The 22,516-nt window shown below is 41.3% G+C and overlaps 1 protein-coding gene across 4 annotated transcripts in view; it reads right to left on the bottom strand.

The window, feature by feature from the left end:
* The window catches only part of TCF12 (transcription factor 12), a 41,926-nt gene extending 20,371 nt beyond the window's left edge, over positions 1-21,555 (bottom strand). The window contains exons 1-5 of one of the 4 annotated variants that reach the window (XM_032232801.1): positions 21,487-21,555; positions 18,605-18,706; positions 7,693-7,757; positions 5,009-5,144; positions 4,420-4,472 (exon numbers count right to left, since the gene is read on the bottom strand). In XM_032232801.1, coding sequence (XP_032088692.1) covers positions 4,420-4,472; positions 5,009-5,144; positions 7,693-7,728 — 225 coding nt within the window. In that variant the 5' untranslated portion in view covers positions 7,729-7,757; positions 18,605-18,706; positions 21,487-21,555. Of the gene's footprint in view, positions 1-4,419; positions 4,473-5,008; positions 5,145-7,692; positions 7,758-18,604; positions 18,707-21,486 lie in introns of those variants that run through there. The other 3 variants (XM_032232798.1, XM_032232799.1, XM_032232802.1) reach the window with 3 other exon arrangements.
* Between the last annotated feature and the right edge of the window lie 961 nt (positions 21,556-22,516).

Genomic DNA, 22,516 nt, shown 5'->3' with positions numbered 1-22,516 from the left:
GAACGGCATCTCTGAACCAATGGCAGCCCTGTCAGAAAGTCCACCCTCCCCTGGAGGACACGGCTGGAAGGGCTCCAGACGCACCGCCTGGCTGGCTGAGGCCACCTCCGAATCGACCTCTGAACAAAAGAAAGGAAACCTCACCATTTCCCCACAGTAGTAGTAGTAATGCACGAGAGAAGTGCTGCTCATTCCAGGCATTGGGTATGCGCAATACATGCCTGCCTGGGAAATTGCCACAGTCCCAAGCCTGGCGCCCCTCCGTGATGTCAAATGCCCCCGATGAAATACAGCGGCGGCTCCTGGGGGGGGCAAGGGAGGCACATATGGATGCACTTTGGAAGAAACGTATGCAAAGCAGGACTGAACCATCTCAGGCAGCAAAATGGGGTGAGTGCATCTTAAGGCAGCCGGGCTCCTCTGAAATGGTCTGTCCGATTTACTCCAGGGTGCTCTTGACCCAACCAGGAAGCCCTTCTGTTAGAAAGGTCAAAATCTGAACTTAAAAGAACATTCCAGCTAATCCCAACCTGGTTTTTTGTTTGTTTGTTTTGAACTCCAAAGCGCCTGCAGAGCCCTCAGCCGGCTAATCCTTTTCTCTGAATGAAATGGGAGAAGAGACCCCTTCTCCCACCCACCGGCTCTCCCTAAAGGCGGCTGCAAGTTCTCCTAATCCGGCCTCTCTTTGCCTCCGGCTGAACCGCAGGCAGATGGAAGGAGAAAATGTACTATTTCTTTACATTTAAACTAGTCCAGTATTTCTGTATTTTAAAATTCATTTGAACTCTCTTTTATGCAGGGTACTAATAATCTATTTACTAATAATAAACTTTTCCACTTTTTTCCAGTCGCCTTTAACTGGATATTCAGAGCTTAATATTTTATTTCATTTATAGGCAGCTGTCACTGTAAAATTCTAAAAGTTACCAGAAAGGGTTTTTTTTTAATTTGAAAAATTATTTTATTTTTTACTTGAAACGTGAACTTTCCAAAATTAAACTCCTAAATGAGAACCCCACAGGGGCATAGTGTTTAAGATGCTGAAGCAGGAGCCCCGGTGCCCAATCTCTCCTTGACCCTGGAAGACCCCCGGAGGCTTTGGGCCAGCCGCCCTCTCTCAGCCCAGCCTAGCTCAGAGATTGCTTGAGTGAGAGGAAAATGGGAAGATTTTCATGTTCACTGAAGGACAGGAGGAATACAAAGAAAATAAAAAGGATCAGCGCAGGCAAACTATAAACAGCTTCTTAGCCGCTGGAATCCTCAGCCGAGAAAAGCAGGGGAAGCACAGAAAGGCTTCACTTGTTAGCACCTCATTAGGGCTGAAAAAAAGCTTTGGAAAAAGCTACATTTGGAGTGTAAGACGCACCCAAAATTTCAGCCTCTTTTAGGGGGCCGGGGAGTATATCTTATACTCTGAAAAACATGGTATACTCTGTCCCACAAATGTGTTGCGCACCAGTAGAGGGCGATGTTCAAAATAGGAAAGTGGATGTGAACAGAAGACACTCAGCTAAGAAGGGTCGTAACTTTGAGCCAGTCCTTTTCTCTAGGGTTTCCTTCTGTAACGGATCGGTTCCAGCAATTAAGACTATTCGGCTCAATTCCTTTAACAAGTACTTTACCAATTCATATTAAATTACAACTCAGCCTACCAAGGGGAAGATGCAGTTTTGACTGAGTCCCGTAGACGGCTGTATAATCTAAACCTATTCTGTTGTGAGAACATTTTAATGCCTAATGAAAACACGCATGAACAAATAGAAGCAAATTGCTACGTTCTACGGCTAACGTCTCTCGCAAGGGGTCTGGCATACAGCAACATCTGCATGAATGTTAAAAACAGTTCCTAACAACTAAAATATCTGGCAACAGAACCAATCCTGCCAAGAGAGCAAGGCTATCTTCCTTGGATGTCTTCAAGCAGAAGCTGGACGCCTGCATGGAACAGAAGGTCCGACTCTATCTGCTCCAGGGGCCCCACCCGTTTCCACCACCCCCCCCCCCCCGCCCTTAGAAATATGCATTTATTTACACGGAGCTTTACGGTATGCAATGCAGAGAGCCACAAATACAATTGCCTTAACTGAAGATCTCAAAAGCAACAGCACTATTAACACAAATGCTTTTGAGGATTTTAAACCATATTTAAGAGATCAGCACAGAAAATGGTTCAAGGAACAGATTAAATGTTCCATAATATTTTACTGGATCATCAATTATATGCCCTGGAATAAGGACAAGAAAGCAAATGATTACTCTTATATTTTAGCACCACTTTCAACAGAATAAGAACATTTGTACAGCATGAAAAGAAAGCAACCAAGCCAAATATTTAAGAGCCTTTCTGATAAAATGCCCTAGTCCTCTTCTGAACAGTTAGTGTTTCTCCAACAAGGAAGGGAAAAAAGAAATATTCATGTTTACCCATTAGTGCAGCCACCAGCCAAGTACTGAGAAGTGAGACAGCAGCACCATTTCTCTTAACCAATTCAGCCTCACCGGATGATCCTGGGTCTAGCATTGCGAAGGGCGAATTCTTTCTAAGATCTACTGCACACGCAGCTTATTCTCCCCACCCCTCTTTTAATATGTCAGATTTATCCTGCATTATGCAGAGCTTGCATCTTATCAAGAAACCCTGCATGGAATATACAACAACAAAAGGAGTATGGGCAGTTTTGGCTTTTTATTCAAAGTCTCCCATGTTCTTTCAAGCACAGACACACTCACAGCCTACCAGCACTGGATAAAACCCTTTCCAACAGGTAGTTGGGCAAAGGAGCAGAACCCCTTTGGGCAGAGCGCCAACCGCCCACCTGCCTCTACCTGCCCATTCCCAATCACAGGCAGGAGTGCTTGGTCTAACCAAGGCATCCACATTCAACATTTCATAAAGAAGCAATGGAAGATGGAACTTGAAACACTTCAGTACTAACTGGGCTTATGCATTAGTTTCAGGAGAGCCTGAATGGTTGAGAAATTGATATGCAAAAGCTTAGCATTATCTGCTGATGTAGAGATGGCCATTACTATTCAATATCAAAAACCAAAGTATAATTTAACAAAGGAATTTGCTTTAACCTAGGCAAAATCAGAGCTAGTAACGGAGCTTAAATACCTTTTAAAGAATGGCAGAAAGAGTAGTCTATCTTTGTGTGCATGACTATTACTCCAGTCTACGGTAGACTTTTTCCCCCAAGTTACTAATGCTGTGTGTCAGTCAACTGTAGTAGTTAAAAATATCATAAAAAGTAACTTGGAGTAGCTTTAAACTTCTCTTGGGAACAGAAGAGGAGGGGAAGGTTCCTATATTTAGGAATAATGGTTGGCTCTCTGCTCCCGAGTTTATCCGGAAGCTTGTCATGCCAGGTGCTTATGCTGGAGCTGCTTTTCTAAGGGCGTCCAGTATTAAGCTTGGCTTCCAGGTGAATTGCAGCGTCTTGCACCTGGGAGAAGGAAAGGGAGGAGGAGGAGGAGGTGATGAGGGAAACAGAAGCAGCACGGAAGCAAGCTGCAGCTCCCGCTTCCACTCCGAGCAGGCACTCTGGGGGGGCCGCACTGGCTCTGCTCCTGCCCGGAGCAGCAGCGCATTCAATTCGCTCTGCACAACTCTTGAGCTATAACTCACCCAAGGGCACCTACCCCACGTGCTGCTGAATAGAAGCCCAACACCCCCATTTGCACAACAAAGAAGTGAGTTCTTGTGTGCTCGGAAAGGGAGGGGAATGAAGGGCTCTCCTTTTATCTGATATGGATTTTAAATGCAGATACATGTAACCATTTTCTTACGTTGCTGAATGAAAATGGTTAATATTTCAAACTCCCAAAGTGTAAGATTATCATAGTTGATAATGATTTTTCTACCAAGCCCCTCCATTTTTCATCAGTATTTTGTTCTCAAAGGCTAAAAGAAAAATGTGCAAGAGGATCAACGAACCAGCTGCTTGAAAGCCTTTCTGATGCTCAGCTCCAGTTAGAAAAGGCTTAATGAAGGTTTGAAAATCCACCAGGGCTTCACAATAATTGATTTATGCATATTAATAACCTCAGTCCTATTGAAGCTAGCTGAGCTGTACATGTCCTACCAATCGAATCTTAAGGTCTTCAACACCACTTGAATCATTAGCAATGTAAATTTTACCCTTCTCTGCTATTAATCTCTGCCCTCCTCCTCCTCAGCAACGTAATAACTAATTAAACATCAAAAGATGTGTATCAAGAGATAGTTCCTGGAACACTCCTTTCCTCTTGGATTACAGGAACTAGCAGATAAAACTGAATAGGAGTTTATATTTCATATTTCAATTTCCTTCCTTCCTTCCTTGCTGGGTGACAAACTTGAATCTTTACGACTGAGAAAGTTAGATCCATAAATAAGCGTATGCTTCTATTAAAAGGTTTAAAACCTCTGGGACTTACAGAAGACGGCAAACCAGGAGGGACCTTCCTTACTTTTTTTGTCTGCAGAGAATCTGCACAGAAAAAAAATGCTTTAATTAACAGGAAAAGTAGCAGTATTGAAATAAAGTGAGACAACACAGTGCAAAGGGAACTCAGGAATATATATAGTTCAACCTCTACTTGAAGCCACTGGGTGAGGCCCTTCAATAGCTATTATCAGAATAGTCCTGAATGTGTAATATGAAGGACATTCCACTTGTGCTTTCTTAGTATAAATTAGAACAAACTCCTTTCTATATAATTGAATTATTAGATAATTAAATTGAACAGTTAAATCTCATGAGCAAGTAAGCAATTACACTATTATCCAAACTGGAAAATCTCTTTACACACACACACACACAAAAAAATTCTGTGTGAAGTGGGGAGGGTGGAGGCAAAGGGGAGAAACCTGAAGCAATTATCAGCAAGTTCTATCCTCCAGGCTACTAAAGAGCAGCTCCCTTCTGCAGTCTCTTCCTTGTGAAATGTATCTTTATCCATGAAACGAAGCCTATAATCCAATGTGTTCCCTGGGGGAAAAAGGGGCACAGCATGCCTGACTCACCAAGGGAAGATGAATCACGGAGGGGCCTTCTTCGTGGATTTGCAGAGGAAAACGGATAATGGGGTGTTCCAGTTTTTCCTGAGCAAGCCAGGGGCTCTGGCCTTCCAACACCAACGTCAGACCGAAGCAGACTTGTCTGTAAACAAAACAAGTTACCTGACTCTATATATAATGGTGGGAGGTGATTATCACCATCAATGGAAACATAGCTGTGCAGGTTGGCAGTTTGCCCATATTAAGACAAAGAAACGATCCTTATCAAAATCCAGAAGACTTTTTGGAAAACAAGGCACTAACAGGTAAGCTATGTTTTGTAACTTGTGAATGGCTACATTCACAGAATAAGGACAGGTGAAACTCGAAAAATTAGAATATCGTGCAAAAGTTCATTTATTTCAGTAATGCAACTTAAAAGCACAGTAATCCCACGGTCATTGAACCAGGTTTTGGTGCTTTTGGCAGTGTGGGCACATGCCAAGTCCTGCTGGAAATAAAGTCAGCAAGCCCCTAAAGCTCCTCTGCGGAAGGAAGCATGAAGTGCTCCAAAATCTCCTGGTACACGGCTGCGTTGACCCTGGACTTAATGAAGCACAGTGGACCAACACCAGCAGATGACATGGCTCCTCAAATCAACAGACTGTGGAAACTTCACACTGGACTTCAAGCATTTTGCAGTGTGTGCCTCTCCATTCTTCCTCCATACTCTGGGTCCTTGGTTTCCAAATGAGAGGCAAAAGTTGCTCTCTTCAAAAAGAGGACTTTGGACCACTGAACAACAGACCAGGTCTGCTTTTCTTTAGCCCAGGTAAGACGCTTCTGATGTTGTTTGTTGTTCAGGAGCGACTTGACAATTTATTTATTTTATTTATTTTATTTAAATTTATAGGCCGCCCTTTTCCCTGAGGGGACTCAGGGCGGCTTACAATTAATGGGAAGGGAGTGTAGGACAAAACACAAGAAAGAAAAAAATGTGAATAATAAAAAAGGAAAAGGACAAGAGGAATACGACATTTGAAGCCCATGTCCAGGATCCGTTGTGTGTGGTGGCTCTTGACGCACTGACTCCAGCCTCAGTCCACTCCTTGTGACAACACTTTGAATGGCCTTTTCCTGACAATCCTCTCCAGGCAGCCGTAATCCCTGCTGCTTGTGCACCTTTTTCTTCCACTTTTCCCTTCCACATAACTTTCTATTAATGTGCTTCGATGCAGCACTTTGGGAACATCCAACTTCTTTTCCAATCACCTTTGGAGGCTTTCCCTCCTTATGGTGGGTGACTCTGATGGTATCTGCACAACTGTCAGGTCAGCAGTCTTTCCCATGGTTGTGATTCCTACTAAACCAGACTGAGAGACCATTTACAGGCTCAGGAACCCTTTGCAGGTGCTACGGCTTAATTAGCTGATTAGAGCGGGGCACTTTGCCCAGAATATTGCACCTTTTCACAATATTCTAATTTTCTGAGATTGTGGATTTGGGGTTTTCATGAGCTGTAAACCATAATCATCACAATTATGACACATCACGGCTTGAACTACCTTGCTTGCATGTAACGAGTCTATCTCATATATTAGTTTCACCTTTTAAGTTGCATTACTGACATAAATGGACTTTTGCACAATATTCTAATTTTTCAAGTTTCACCTTTATATTATGGTTGAATGTGCTCTGTATTAGGCCAGTTTTAGATAACTTTCCAACAATAAGGAAGGGTCTGATGGCGCAAAGGTTAGAATACAGAATCATTGCAGGCTGATTCTGCTGACTGCCAGCAGTTCGATCCTGACCGGTTCAAGGTTGACTCAATCTTCCAGCCTTCGGAGGTCAGTAAAACAAGGATCCGGATTGTCGGGGGCAAGAGGCTGACTCTGAAAACCCATGGAGCAGTTTACAAGTCTAATTGCTATTGCTAAAAAGGACTTTATTCAAAGACATAAGGTTTCTTTTCTATTCCTGCTGATTCCTGGGGGAAAAAAACCATGTCGTTTATATGAATTACTACTCGTTGCCAAATTAAAATTAATACAAATGTAATTAACTCATCATATTGCTTTTACTGTCTCTCAAATAATAACACAATTGCAATATTGAGATTAATCTATCCGGAGGTCATCCGATGGAGACAGAATACATTCCTCCTAAGAGTAATATTGATATCAGTAAAGAAGCTTGTATTATCAAGATCTCCCTTCCTCTTGATCACTTATAATTGTCTCAACTCTCCCCAGGAACTTTAGTTCAGTGAGATGTTATGTGTAGACCAACAAAAGTCCCCCAGCAACTGAAATCTCATTTTCTATACTTACAACCAAATCTTTGGGGGGGAAAAAAAGGGTGGGGGCTTCAAAAGTTAAAATGGGAGACTCTGATTCCGGTCATTTTCCTTCAGTCCAATCTGCTCCACAAAATTATATTTGTGAGAAAAAGTAGGAGTGCCACGTCCACCGCCTGGAACCTCTCGGAGGAATGATAAAGCAGAAATCTAATAAATAACACAGGAAACTTTCTTCTGCCACAACTTCAAGAGCCTTGAAATATAATGTGTTCATCTATTGCTACTGTATTGTAAAGTCTAGGAGTGTGTATGTGTGTGTGTGTGTGTGTGTGTGTGTGTAATTTGTATTAAGAATTTCAAAGAGAAAGAGAAAGAAAAAAAAAACTAACTCTTTAAATGGCAGATCTACCTGGCAGCCTGAGAGCCCGGCATCTCGACCAAACATTGGCAACTGACTCTTCTCAGAGGCTTTTCCTAGAAAGCAAACAAACTTAAAAATGAACGCCCGTTATAGAAATACTGAGAACTTCCTAATGACAGCATTCTACATTTTAAAAGGGAATATAAATTAAAAACCAGCACAATGTTTTAACAAAAGCAGTAAATAATTTGGAGGAAGACGAAAGACTTAAGAATGCTTCCATCTCTTTCATGGACCTTGATAGCATACAAAGCACAACATGCTGATCCTTCTCAGGATCAAGATTATTTTCCTGTGTGAAACAAATTCCATTTGTCTGTTGCTGTTAAGGAGAAAAGGACTAACTCAGCCCTCCTGATAGCTTTGCACCATATAGGATCAACCTCCTTAACTCTCAAAACTCTCCTCCCACTACATATTCAACATGGACTGTGATTTTTACACATCAACCTACCGTGTGTGTGTGTGTGTGTGTGTGTGTGTGTGTGTGTGTGTGTGTACAGCAAATTTTCTTTTGAGAGCAGGCATCAGAATGTCAGTTTTTATGTGTGCCAGTCTGTACACACAAAAATGGTAATGGAAGTTATCTATCATACACATGATCATGCTATCACCTTCTAAAATAATAACTAAACGTGTGTCATTTCTCCCTCCAAGGTACTGTGTTGTGTCTCCGTCTCATAACCACCCCTCCAATATCAAAATGTCTCCTGATGAGGTTCAAACACATTTTGTTGGCCAGGCAGTCACACAGTGAAACTGCAAATTGAGGAACCCCCCACCCCCCATTTCATGGGTTTTGGATGCAACTAACCCAATAACCCAATTTCTATCTTGACTTTCCTCGTAAGAACAAATTCATATCCATATTCAAAAACAAAACCAGAAACAGCTACCCAGTCAAGCAATTAAGTGCTCCAAAAACTGCCAGACACCAACCAAGGGAAATAATAATGTCCAGCAGGCCCATTTTTCTCATGATATCAACCCTGCTTTCCACCTTCACTGGTCTGAGCATCAAAAGCCCAGCACCAACTGATAAACGACCCTTAAGTTATGTCATATTTCAGGCAGGGTTTACAATAACAGGTTAGTACAATAACAAAATACTAATATTGGAAAACTTTAAATCTGCCTGATGAAAACCCTGGGGGAGACCATGGATACCTTTAACAGCACCCCGGAGAGCCCCGGCTTTCAAGGATCTCCCTCCCATCAGCCTTTCCTCTTCACTGGCTGCAAGCCCATGCGGAAGCCCCACCGGGGGTGGGTGGGGGCTGTTGCCTTCTTTGTTGGACTTTGAGTAAAATAGGAGGCAGGCTAGAAACTATAAAGGAAATATTTTACTCAATTTTTATTTTTCATACTTAAATTTAATTTTTTTAAAAATGGTGATAAAAATATATCACCCTGTGTACTTTAAGTAAGAATAGCTGGTTGGGGGTGCAGATATCATTTCATGCCCAGGGCCTGCAAAACTGACCGTTTGGGACGGTTGATGGCTTACCAACCTATGCCAGCAATTTTCTTACCGCAGGGAGCCTGGAGATGCTTTTTCCATTAGTGGGAAACTATGATTCAGAATCTTTTAACAAGGTGCAGCCTCTTTCAAGAAGCTACATTCCTTGCAGTCCACAAACAGTGGTATTTTGGAAAGAGTTTGCCACCCAAAGCCCACCAGGGCCCAGTTCTGCCTTTTTCAAAGTTAACTGAGGTTCTAGATTGGCTATCAATTAAAGAAAAGTCCATAGCACAAGTGAACATGTAATTAACGGTGTATTAATTACAAATAAGTCTCAAGGCCCGAATAATGAAAGATAACACTGATATTAAAGATAAAGAGAATCCGTTTAGATCACTAAAATCAATAGGTAGTTTAAAAAGTCTGCATAATTACAATTAGACTGATAGTCATCCTGGTCTAATCTCTGGGAAACAACTCTGGCAAAGCCAAGAAACTTATTTGGTGGTGAGGCCGTCACGATATTCTTCCAACAGCCTTCTGCCAAATGCTATGCAGAGGGTCCCTGAATTAATCTTGCTGTAAATGAACAACTGGAAAAACTTCAAAAATCTTTTGCTAAACAGAAGCAGTGATTTAAACAAGGGATTGCACATGCCCTAAACAGTTTAATTAGTGTATTATTTATTTCATTAAAGTTTAATCAAATTGATTTTTAACAGCAGAGATCGGTGTATTTTATCTTTCCTGAAAAACCAGCCCCTGATAAACTGATCTTTGGAGTGCTGCAGCTTCTTCTATATAAAATGCACAAAATCATGCAAATCCGATTGTATCTAAAATAAGGCAACAAATAACTCCACTACCCTATTACTTGAGAGCATTACACATACTCCTTTGCCATCAACCCACAGTGGTGGATGGCTTGCTCACCCCACCACCACCCACCCGAGAGCCAGGCGGGACAGCGGGGTTCCCTGAACTCCAGGCAGAAAAGGCATCCCAGGTGAGCCTTCATCGAATCACTGCAACGGCATCTCTAGCCCTGCACTTGGCTGCTGTTGTTTTTTTGTGTAGATAAAGTGGAAGGAAGGGTATTCTCAGCTCCAGATGGAACTCCTACGCAACCAAGGTCAGTTGATTAAAACAGAAACCAAAACCAGGTTCTGAATAAATCTGAGTACAGATCTGAGTCTATTAGTTCTGAACTGCTTGAATTCAGGCAATATATACATTCAAAGAACCCCCTAGACAAGAGGCTGTGCAAATGAAGCTCCAGCGACTACAGTGGAGGAGGAGGAGGAGATGATCAGAAGGCAACGGTTTATTAGAGAAACTCCATTCCAAATAAGAGAACAACAGAGTCGGAAGGGACACGGTTCCCTTTACCACAAATAAAAAGGATTGATTAAAGCAATTGCTTCCTGGGAGAATATTTCAAGAAATGTGTTGTGCTGTTTATACTTTCAGGCCTCTGCTACAGGTACCCTTCTTCCCTTGGGCGAGATGAGCCAAAACCGCTCTTCTCGCGGCCTATTATCATTTTAATTACATTCTCCTCCCAGGCGCTTTCTTCCTGGAGTGCCAGAGTTTAGAAGCAGTCACTAAGAACACACAGAACCTTGACTCACAACTAAGGTATAATTATTTTTCACAGCTTAATAAAAATAATTATGGTGGTAAGCACATTGTTACTTCAATAGCCCCCTTTTGCTGACCTTTGAATTGCCTGCTGGTTACTTTAAAATTGATGATTGTACAAAATGGAGAACTAGTGCTTCACTTTGTATGACAGTTCAGAGGTCCAAATTTCACTTCCCCTCCTTGTATGCAGACAAACCAAGCAAATTTGCCATAAGCAATTTACTGAAACCTCCCTCCCCTCCCTCCCTCTCTGTACTTGGCATTTACTCAATGCTCCAATGTATTCTTCATTCCATTTGTATAGCTGCCCACTTACCATGTGACTTGGGCACGCTCACTAACATCCATCAAAACAAAAATGAAAAATACACCACTCACAGGTCCTTGGGGCCACCAAGGTATGAGGATATTCACTGTTCCACAGAAGAGGTGCAGAGGCACTTCTGGGTCCCACCGGGTAATGTGGTTTTAACCAAAGGGATGTGGACCATGGGATCCCTGGGATCTTGCATGTGGGATCTTGTGGAAAGTGGAAGTAGCTGGAGACAAATAGCCCCACAATGACCCAGCCTTCTGCCTTAAATGGCTTTCAAGGTCATAACCAGCATCTGGAACTGAATCTTAGACAACTATAGACAAACATTTTGGAGAGAAAGCAGGGAATGGGAGAGATGGAAGCAGGTCATGAACTGGGCTATGTTGCAGAAAATAGAAGAGACCGAAGTGAGTCTCGCTTTCTCCAAAGTCTACCACATAACTCAAAGTGCAGAGAGGTTCAGGACTGGCTAATGGACGGGCTTCTGGCACAAGACAGAGGAATCGGGATGGTTTTAAGAAGTTCCAGGGACCCACAGATGCGGATGCCAGTGCAACTCATTCTGATGTCCATTTCCCAGAGCCAGAAAGCCCTGGATCCAAGGCCCCCAGGAGCCACAGGGAAAAGGGGCCCTCGCTTGCATGCCCAGGTTCCACTGTGAGTTTCCACCCAGCGTGTTGTGCTTGAGGGGCCACTACCCTCTCTCAGCTCTTATTATGACCTTATGTTGTGAACTAATCACACTTTTCATAAAAATACTCACTCAAAATAAACTCAAAAGCGCCAATGCGGATTTATCATACACATACGCCTTCTGTACGGCATGATGGAGTGCCTGAAATAAAACTGCTATATTATTGTAATGTGATTCACAGAAGAATGTTGATAAAAATGAATATTCTTCGAGTCTCATATTCATGTCTTTAATAGAGGTGTTGCATAACTCAGAAATACAACAGTGCTTCATTTAGAGCTGAACTTATTTAAAGCAAGTATTTTTATAGGCCAATTTGGGCAGTCACAATAAACCTTCCAAGCCTCTAGTTCTTGGCAGGACCTGGTGCCCCAGGCAAGGAAGATGCCGAAAGAGTAGAATGGTTACAATTCTGGCCTCCAGAGGAAAAACAATAAATCGCTACGAAAACACACCATCAAACCCTAAACACAGCATCAATTTCGGTTAATTACAGCCTTGTCAGCAATGTGATTATTCAAACAGCTTGTGCAAATGTTAATGAGTCTTATTGCATATTTATTTTTTCCTTTGTTGAAATGTCATTATTACATTCTACAATGATGAATAGTGCTGATGAAGTGGCCCGATATGTAATTAGTCATAAGGTGGAGTGAATAGATCAATGATGGAAAAAACTGAGTTTAAGAAATAATCAAATGAGAACACCCAATTAAAAAATTAAAAGTAAAAAAACTAAAATGTCCACATAACAATTTATCATTTGGATTTCAAAACTCGTTTACAATAAACCTTTTTTTAATAAGTGAGATTGTGACAATAGATTAATCAGATATCTGAAAGAATAAATGTGTTCTGCAAAGCAGAGCTGGACCAATATTTTTCAGACATTGCAAAAAGTCTATTTGACAAAGATTTTCATAAAGGATTTGTCATCCTTCTATAGTTGAAACATGCACATCTTTAGCTTTGTAAAACATATGGAAAAGGGGGGAAAGCAGGGCTTAAAATACCGCTTTATTTTTAAAAGGAACATCTTCCTTAGTCTTTTGCTATCGCTTGTTTGTTTTTTGCTGGGGACCCTATTCCTGAAGACCAGATGGGGACATTCCACATGACCAAACCGATCCATCACCTCTGCGGAGCGCAGGTGCAACACAGCCGTACAACAACACCCACATTTCACAGCCTATCGGGCACAAACACATGATCGCCAATCAATGGCACCCCAAGGACTTCAGATGGGGGAGGCTCTCTCGAGTCTTACTGGTCCATGCTTGATGACTTCATAATCACACATTATTACATTCACTGGAGGATACCAACTAGTGTTTTAATAACCTCCACTGGAAGCGCTTCACGGTGTGCACGTTATTTTATTTTTTTTTAAAATATATTTATTCATTTTTCACATTCCATTTGCAATCACTTATATACAGGGTATTTACTATAAGAAAAGAAAAAAGAAAAGGGAATAAAACAAACAAATAAAAAGGAAACACAACTCATCATTCGCAACCCCACCTAACCCTTCCATCCTCCATACACCCCATCTACCCCCTCCAACTTTCCTTTCTCCCTCTAACACTCCCCTCCTACTTCCCTTTCCCCTCAAACCTTCCTTCTCCCCTTACTCCCCAGACACACTCCTTACATTCCCCTTACTCCTTCCTTACTCCTCCCTCTTCTTTCCCTCTACCTCCCTCCTTGGTGTATGCCTTTATTCGAGTGTTGTTTGATCTGATAAAAGTAAAATGAACCAAGGGAAAAAAATAAATAAATAAAAGAAAAAAAAAAACCACCGTATATAAATACATTCTTGTTCTTATTAAGACTATGTTAACACCCCCCCACCCCCCCCCCCACAATCCCCATCCCCAATCCTCCCGACTTCCCAGGGCCCACACCTGGCACTACCTTCTGTCTAAATATCTTGTATGCATATGGATTAAAAAAATAAAAATAATATGTCAAAAGAAAGAAAAACAGAAAAAAAAGGAGAAAAGAAAAGAGAAAGAAAAAAAGAAAAAAAAAGAAACCACTCTTTGTGTTGATCTCAGCCCCCCATCTTTATCTATGCTTAAATAGTATAAATCATTCTATCTATATTTTATCTCGTCTCTTACTTCTTTGCTATTTACCCCAACCTTCTGTAGACTCTCCCGTTCCTCTTCCTAAACCTCATGATCCCTTCCGATAAAGTTTAAGCAACGTGGTTCATGCCACATATTCAAATATGACTTTACAGAAGAGTAATCAAACTTTCCCTTCTAGTAAAATTTAAACAGCGTAAATGATCTTTCTTAACCTCCTTTTCAAACAGTAATTCAAAATAATCTAGCCAAGCTTCCCCTTCTTAGTAAAATTAAGCAGCGTAGATCAAATATTACTTTACACAGAAATCAATTTCTATCTTAAGATAATTCCAACCGACTTTCTCTTCTAATAGGATTTAAATAACGTAGTTCATTCCACATGCATTTTACCCTCATCCCTTACTTGTCTGATATTTACCACTATCAATTTATACTAGCATTTGTTTAAAATCTAACTCAAAGCAATTTCAACCAACTTTCCCTTCTAATAAAGTTAAATAGCATGGATCATTCCACATATTCAAATAATACTTTCAGCAAGAGTCAGTTAACCTTCTGTTTTAAAATAGTCCCTTCTAACAAAGTTTAAACAACATAAATCATTCCGCATTCTTTTTACACTTATCTTAAGATAATCCCAACCGGCTTTCTGTTCTAATAAGCCTTAAACAACGTAAATCATTCCACATATATTTTACCCTCATCCCTTGCTTGTCTGATGTTTACCACTATCAAATTTATGCTAACGTTAATTTAAAATCTAGCTCAAAGTAGTTTCACCCAGCTTTCCCTTCTAATAAGAATTAGTCCGCTTTTTCTACCGGAGAGAGGTCTCAAACCCCCATTCAGTCCTCAACTTTGGCGAGTATTTTAAAATGTCTAAATTCTCGATCTCCGTTTTTCTGCTTCTCCGAGGGAGGAAGGGCTACCCCCTCCATCTTGCAACCACATGGCCTGCCGTTTGCCTTCTCCTTCCGCTTGTCTCTCCTCTCTTCCAAGCGAGTCAGGAAGTCCCGCCTTCAGAATCCTGCAATAGAAATCTTGAGCCTCCGAACAGAGTTAAGACGAAATCTTTGATTCTCAAATGTAACCGTGATGCCGGCAGGGGCCTCCCATCTGTATCGAATCTGTTGACTCCTAAGCTCCTTAGTTAAAAAGGTGTAGTCCCTTCTTGCTTTCAGCATCTGGAAAGGAATATCTTTGAAGACAATCAAGTCTTGGTCATCAACTCGGAGACTGTTATTATGAAACTTTGCACAATCGCATTTCTAGATTCTTTGTAGAAAATGTATAATTATGTCCCTCGGGAGCTGTCGCTGTTCTGCTATCAATGAGTTCTGGCGATAGATTTTCCGAATCTGCCAATCAAAGTTAAGTCCCGGGCTTCCCACCGCATAGCTGAAGGCTTCAGCAAAGGTCTGTTTCAAATTCTCTTGCTCCTTTTCACGGAATCCTCTGACTCTTATTGCAAATGCCTTCCTATTAAAATTTATCATCATGAGCTGTTCTTCATTGTCTCTAATTTTTTGTTGTAAAATTTGAATATTGGTAGTCAAATTAAAATTAGCCTTCTCCAAACTTTCCAATTTGTTCTCTATTTCAGCAGAGTAATCTGACAGGGCAGACACGGCTGCAAACGTATTCGCCTTCATTTGATTAACTTTAGACTTTAAATCATCATATAGTTCCAATACAAATTCCTTAATTTCTTGTTTAAAGGCATTAAACATTTTAAAGAAATATTCCTGGTGTTAGAAATTCTCCAGTAGAGGGCATAGGAGACAAAGGCTGTGGTTCCAGTAAAAATTCTTTAAATTCTTTAGACACATTTGTAGCAAGACGCTTCTTTGACCTGGGTGCCATAATAAATAAACAAGTAAGCAGCGCTTTGCTCCCCTCTATTTCCAAAGAAGAAGAGTTTATTTTGTTAAGGAGCGGTCTGCAGAAAGGTAAAACCGGCTAAGTACATCCACTATCAATCATCCACGGAGAGAAATCGCCATTTTGAAGTCCATTTAGACAAAGAAGTCTCTAAGACAAATGGTGCTGGTATTTAAGATAGTAATAAAAGCATAAATCTCACAGGGGTGGGACCCGCCCGTATCAATTCTAGCTTGAAAAAAACTTTGTTTTGTCCTGGGGGGGCTAGCCTGTCTGGGGCTGCCAAAAAAAAAAGGCAGCTGAGAAGAACTGGCTGGAGATAAAAGCTCTGCTCCGGCTGGATCTAATCTCTGTCCACAGCCAAAAAAAAGAAAAGGCTGTGGCTTACGAATAGACCCTAGCCTACAGAGCTACTCCCTGCCCCTTTTTTAGCCAAAAAGGGGGTGCTATCTATGATCTTATTTAGATATACAGACCAGATCTCTGAGGAGCGCGGTGGAGCCCTCCTCGGCAACAGGCCACGCCCCAGGAAGTCCACGGTGTGCACGTTATTAAGGGCACTCTCTGCAATGAAGTCGTGGATTTATACGGCATACGGCTGAATTATATGAAGTTGGAAACTTCTACCTTAAAAGTGTTTCTGTTCAGCCCAAGTGTCCTAAAAACTTCATTCATTTTGACTAAAAGTCTAGGTATTTAATCTTTGCACAGAGAAATAATGATACATCAAGCTAACGTAGGTAGAAAATTTAATAATGTAAACATTTGCTACAGAAAACTACACCGCAGTCAATAGGGCCCCTTCATATTTTGTTCAGAACTATTTCTGAAGTGATGGCTGTGTCCATTTAACTGTATTCCAGGACAATCAATCAAAGCTCCAGCAAGGTTTCTATAGTCTTCATAGAGAACTACCGGCCAACTTGTCTTTTTCCTCTCTGGGCCCTTCTGGACCAGTATTGTTTAGGCCGTCCCTATCCCACGTTCTCCCACCTCACTGGAAGGGGCAGCCAGAGAAGCGGTCCCATTCCCCAGCCGGGAGACAGGGAAACTCTCTGAGGTAGGTTACCTGCAACACTGTCTGTGCAGCAGCAGGAGAGCGAGCGCAGGCACGTAAGTTGCCACCTCCTCAAACTTTAGACGGACAAGCGATGGATCAATGTGTACGGAAAAGAAAGAAACCCCTGGGGTCTGCTTCTCTAGGTTGCTATTCTGCGAGGGAGCGTAATCCTAACAGATTCCCCAGGCCAGCAAGTGGGACCCGGGTGAGATGCCTTGCTCCTACGATCACTCCCTTCGGACCTACTGCAGCACCTGCTTCCTAAAGCCCAAGAAGAGTGCGGGGCAGGAGCAAGGCCAGCGCCTGGGCTGGTAGATCGATCTCTCGTGGTCGAAGCGACCGGCAACCATGAGGCTTCCGAAGGAGCCAGCAAATTCAAAAGCAGACGAAGTGGACAGTAACCCCTGCGCTCCTTGAATTGGGACGGCCTCTGCTCCCAGCTTCATGGCCTCTGTGGTTTTGGCAACAGTCACCAGGACCCACGAGGTCTCAGTTGGGCTATCCAATATTTTCCCTCGTGTAGCAAGAGTTCAAACTCACTTCCTTTACGTCCTAAAGCCTGAACATAACTGCACAGACAGGGAACTTTATGAATCAATATTACTCCTGATTGTTCATTGACTGGTTTCATGGACCAAATATAATTACTTCCTCAGTTATTTCTGCATAAACCCTCATCTGAAAACCTGCATTTGAATAACTGCAGAAAGCTGCACGTTATCAAGATGCAAAACATCTGGACAAAGCAAATTGTTTTTGAAACCATCCCCTATATTCCACATAATTCTGAAAAAGGAGGGAAGCCAAAAGCAAGCTTTTACTTGTAATTTCAATCAGTATATAAAAATATCTTCAAGGCACAGTAATTAGAGCACTTAGAGAAGGTAATTTACATCCCAGGGAAAGGCACCTACACAACCCTTCTTCTAAGTTGCATCATAAACACATTGACCAGGAAGCATCCTGTATTTTCCCTTCTTTCCTCAATTTATTTATAATTGAAATCTATAAATTCTAATAGTCACTATTGCTCCATTGAAACTATTTACCACAGTAAACAATTAGTTAGTTACGTTAAAGTAAAACATTTAACACTTTACAGGTTGTCCTCCTAACAAAATTAGAAAATTGACGCAAACTACAGCCCCCCCCCTCCTCTGTTTTGTGTATCTGCCAGCGCTTCCCTTTGTTCTCTGCTATCACCAATCACTGGATTATTCACAGAACTTTATTGGGACCTCTCTTCCTTCTTTACTGATATTGGACACCTCTTTGCCCTTCCCCCTCCCGCTTTCCTTTTCTCTGGTGACTCTCACATTGAATGGCTTCTGCCAAAATAAGGAATAGCAGAGTTGGAAGGGACCTTGGAGGCCTTCTAGTCCAACCCTCTTCTCTGTACTCTTTCAGTCTCAACCTCTTTTTTATATTGTGGGTGCAAAATTCCGAGTGTGGTCTTACCGAGGCCTTGTAATACTAACATTCACATGATCTTGATTCAATCCCTCTGCTAATGCAGCATAGGACTTGTCCTTGGCTTTTTGCCCAGCATATTCAAGTGTGTTGTCCACTAGGACTCCAGATCCATCTCGGAAACCCATGAAATAGATGCTTGGGTCCTGCTACGACCAACTTCTAATGCCTCAGTCTTGGCACTGACTGCTTGCTCCTGCCTGATCATACCAATGGCATTAACCTAGGCGGGGGAATCATTTTGTAGGGAGCAACACAGAAATTAATATCAACTTACCTATCAGATTTGAATTCAGGAAAGGAGTTGCAGATAATCCTCACTGGGTTCTAATTGTCCGTCACTCAACTGATCACCATAGGAAGGAGGATCTATAAAACCCTGTGTGTAAAGAACAGTATTAAGCAGCTATTATTTTGCAGCTCCACTTACTCAGTTCAAATGAAAACGTGCTGTACAGTGGATCATTTTTGATAAAATTGGATTTTAAAAGTTGGTGTCACAGAATATATATAACTGGCCATTTTTAAACTTCCATCATACTATAAATACTATAGTATGGTTTTCATAAATGATGCCAGAGGTGAGACGTCAATATCTTCCATAAAACGATTGCAAATGTATGGTTTTAATTACACCATTGGGAATTTGCTGCCCCTTATGCTGAATGTCAATTTTGGGCCGGGAAGGGTCTTGATTGGTGGATACATGCATGCAGAAGCAGCTCAAAGATGTTCTGGTTATGGTATACTAAGCTACAGTGTACAAAGCTCTTCCCAGTTCTTCTGACAGACATTCCAGAGAGACAACAGCACTTTACACAAAGACTTTGTCACGGTATATGTAACATATTTTTCACAATCATTTGTTAACTGTACCCTCCTCCTTTTGTGCCCTCCCCTTCCAATACAGCAAAAGCCCACATGTACACATCAAATACGTTCCATACAATGATGCCTGGTTGACTAAGACTCTGTGTTTTTGTTTTTTTTTTGTTTTATTAGACATTTATAGGCCGCCCTTTTCCCTGAGGGGACTCAGGGCGGCTTACAGTCAAAAGGGAAGGGAGTGTCAGACAATACAAAAAGAAATGTGCACAAAAGTAATTAAATAGTAAAACTCAACATTCACTGTGCCACTGTAGTTTATGAAACTAGGGCTCCCTGCTGCCTGTACCTATGTAAAATTGGGTAACAAGATCATTTGTTGGTTTTTCAGTCCACTTGAGACAGACTCAAGCAATATGTTTGAGAAATCTTTAATTAAAGGCTCATGTGGCTATGGTGACAATTAAAAATTTGTTTTAGGGTTCTCTTCTTGATAGTATTATTTGGAGAGAGACAATTTGGTTATTGCAAGTGCATACTAAAAGCTTCCAATTTGGACTATTTATCACATTAACTAGCCTAAATGTATTACTCAACTCCTGAAACAAGAGATCACCAAAATCCCACAGGACTAGAAACCATCAATCCCTGAACATTTATTATTTTCCAGATTGGGGCTTGCACTGAAAGTAAACTTGGTGGAACTCCCTAATCGTTGCATCTGGCTCCTGAAATTGAGGAAGAGAAGCAGCCAACCAGAGTGTAACAGGGGAATCCCATAGTCTCGCCTTTATCTGGAGAGATTTGGCTGATTGGAAAATGCTGTGTGGCCACCATCTCATCACAATGCTGCCTCCACTCCCTCTAGTTTGCTGGGAGTTCTCACTGGAATACCAGCAACTAAGGAAAATGCTCATGAATGAGTGCACAACTTCCTTCTTCGCATTACCTTCTCGGAAGTCCAAAGATTCTTCCACTTTATCACTTCAAAATCATCAATATGCACACGGCAGGAAATAACTTAATGACATTGATAACTTGCTTATAATCATAAGGGTGCCTTCTAGCAACTCTGACCTGTTCTCATCTAACAGGCAGCATGGAGTAACAGCTGCCCAGAAAACATGATGTTCCTAACCAAGATCAGAATATACAGTCTCTTCTATATTCAACCCAGCACATGTTTAAGGTAAATATTTTGCACAGAACACACCTGTATTTGCAGTGGCTTCCTATATAACTAATGTGATCGTTTTTGAATACAGAGCACAACCCTGATTGGACAGTTATATTAGATTTGGAGAAGGTTCAGTAGTATGATGTCACCACTTTTATTAGCAGCAATCCTTTCTTAGCAACATTTCAGCAATTAATATCAGTAGAAGTATGCATACTTATGTAAATTGGTTAAGTTTACTCTATCTGGTGTCTTATCCTATACTGGTATTTTGATGTGGAAGTCTGTAGAGATTCTCAGTCATCCGGGTCATTGTTGTCTGAAGCTGCTTTTTCAGGAGGCAACTGGACTGTCTTGTTTTTTCTTTTGAATGTTTTGCTTCTCATCCAAGAAGCTTCTTTAGCTCCGACAGGATAGTGGGGAACGGTCAGAACTGCAGAAGCTTCTTGGATGAAAAGTGAAAAGTCTTCAAAAGAAAGAACAGAAAAGCCAGTTGCCTCCTGAAAAAGCAACCTTTGGCATTTTATGTTGGAAGTTTTAAGTTATTGATTCTATATGTAGATATTTTGCTTTTGATAAAAAAATACTGTTCACACTATATTGAAGAGGTGTCATATAATGGAATCAATGAATATCTGCCTATTAGGATTATCCCATCACTAAAAGCAGACATTTTTGGAATCTGACTATTACCTCTTCCCTCCTCAGCCACCAGACTTCCCCGATTCCTCTTGGTCATTCCAATATGCCAGCCAGATGATCTGCATGCCAAGTAATGCACCACGCCTGAATTGTAGCCCTTCCCCTATGCCTTACCCCTACCTTACTCTCTCCACCCCTGACTAATACAGAGCTTTCCCGTAATAGCAGCTGGTCAGGATGGAAGCAGAAAGGGCAGCCAGGATTGTGGCCTCAACGTGTTCTTCTCTGCCAGGACCAGGGTTAGTTCAATAGGCCCTTCCACCCCAACAGGATTCTCTCACATGCAGACTATTCCTGGAATGCTATTTCTTCATTCTATGATTTAATGGGAAATCTGTAGAGTCAGGAAAGTTTCCTGTTTGGCATTTCAGGGAGACTTGTGTATAAGGAGATAAGGAGATAAAAGAGAAGAGAATCCTACGAAGAATCACATGCATACAAGAAGCGAATCCTACCGCCTCATGTTTCAGTTTCTCCAGAGCTATTGAAATATCTGAGCTTTTTCCAAGAAGGCTGCCATTTTCCTGTAAAAGAAAAAAAAACATTTAGCATAATGTACCAACCTCTGCATTTCTAAATAAACAAAGCATAATCCTAAGAAAACTGATCATTTCAGTTTTGATGAAACTGATGAGGCTGATCAGTGGTCTATTTGGACAATTTATATCATGATAACTACAAATTATACACACAGACACACTTTGTGCTCTTGGGAGATTAGTAACCTGAAGCATACCTGCCACTTAAGAACATAATGTCCTGTATACTTCTAGTTCCTAATACAATTAAGAGAGGTGGCAACAGATTTATAACCCACTTATCTCCAAAGCCACTTGCCAACCTTTAAGAAATTAGTATACGAACTCTCATAAAAATTTAAAAAAGCTATAATCAGTGTTTGATGCTGCAGTGTTGGCTACATGACCTAAGTGCAACTGGATCCCCTTGGGTTAGCTAGCTAGGGGGACATTATAATTCTAGTTATCGAAAATACTCTTCAAGTAACTTATGTTGTCCTTTTTTTGCTGAAACATTTTATATTCTGCTAGGGGATGAACTCTAGTCCAAAACATGTCATTAAATTAATAATCTCCTGATAAGTCACTGTAATCAAAATAATAGAAGGGCTGGGAATTGTAATTAATCAACATCTGGAGGCACACAGATTATATATTTTTAACCCACTTTTATTATTTTATAAGTAACTGAGATGGCAAAACCATGTATTTTAAACCATGTATTGTTTTGTGTCGTTTTTATTTTGTCTGTATCCCCCCTTCCTGGGTTGAGTGTGAGCCGCCTGAGTCCCCTTTGGGGGAAAAGGGCGGCATATAAATAAATCAACATTCAACATTCAACATACACAATGCTCCTTCCTCCTCCCGCTTTCCCCACAACAACCATCTGTGAGGTGGGTTGGCACACAGTCACCCAGCCAGCTTTCATGCCTAAGGCAGGATTAGAATTGAGTTAGTTTTCCTGTTT

This window comes from Thamnophis elegans, chromosome 16 (genome assembly GCF_009769535.1).
Source record: "Thamnophis elegans isolate rThaEle1 chromosome 16, rThaEle1.pri, whole genome shotgun sequence".
NCBI lineage: Eukaryota > Metazoa > Chordata > Lepidosauria > Squamata > Colubridae > Thamnophis > Thamnophis elegans.
This window is presented reverse-complemented; position numbering and strand designations above follow the sequence as displayed.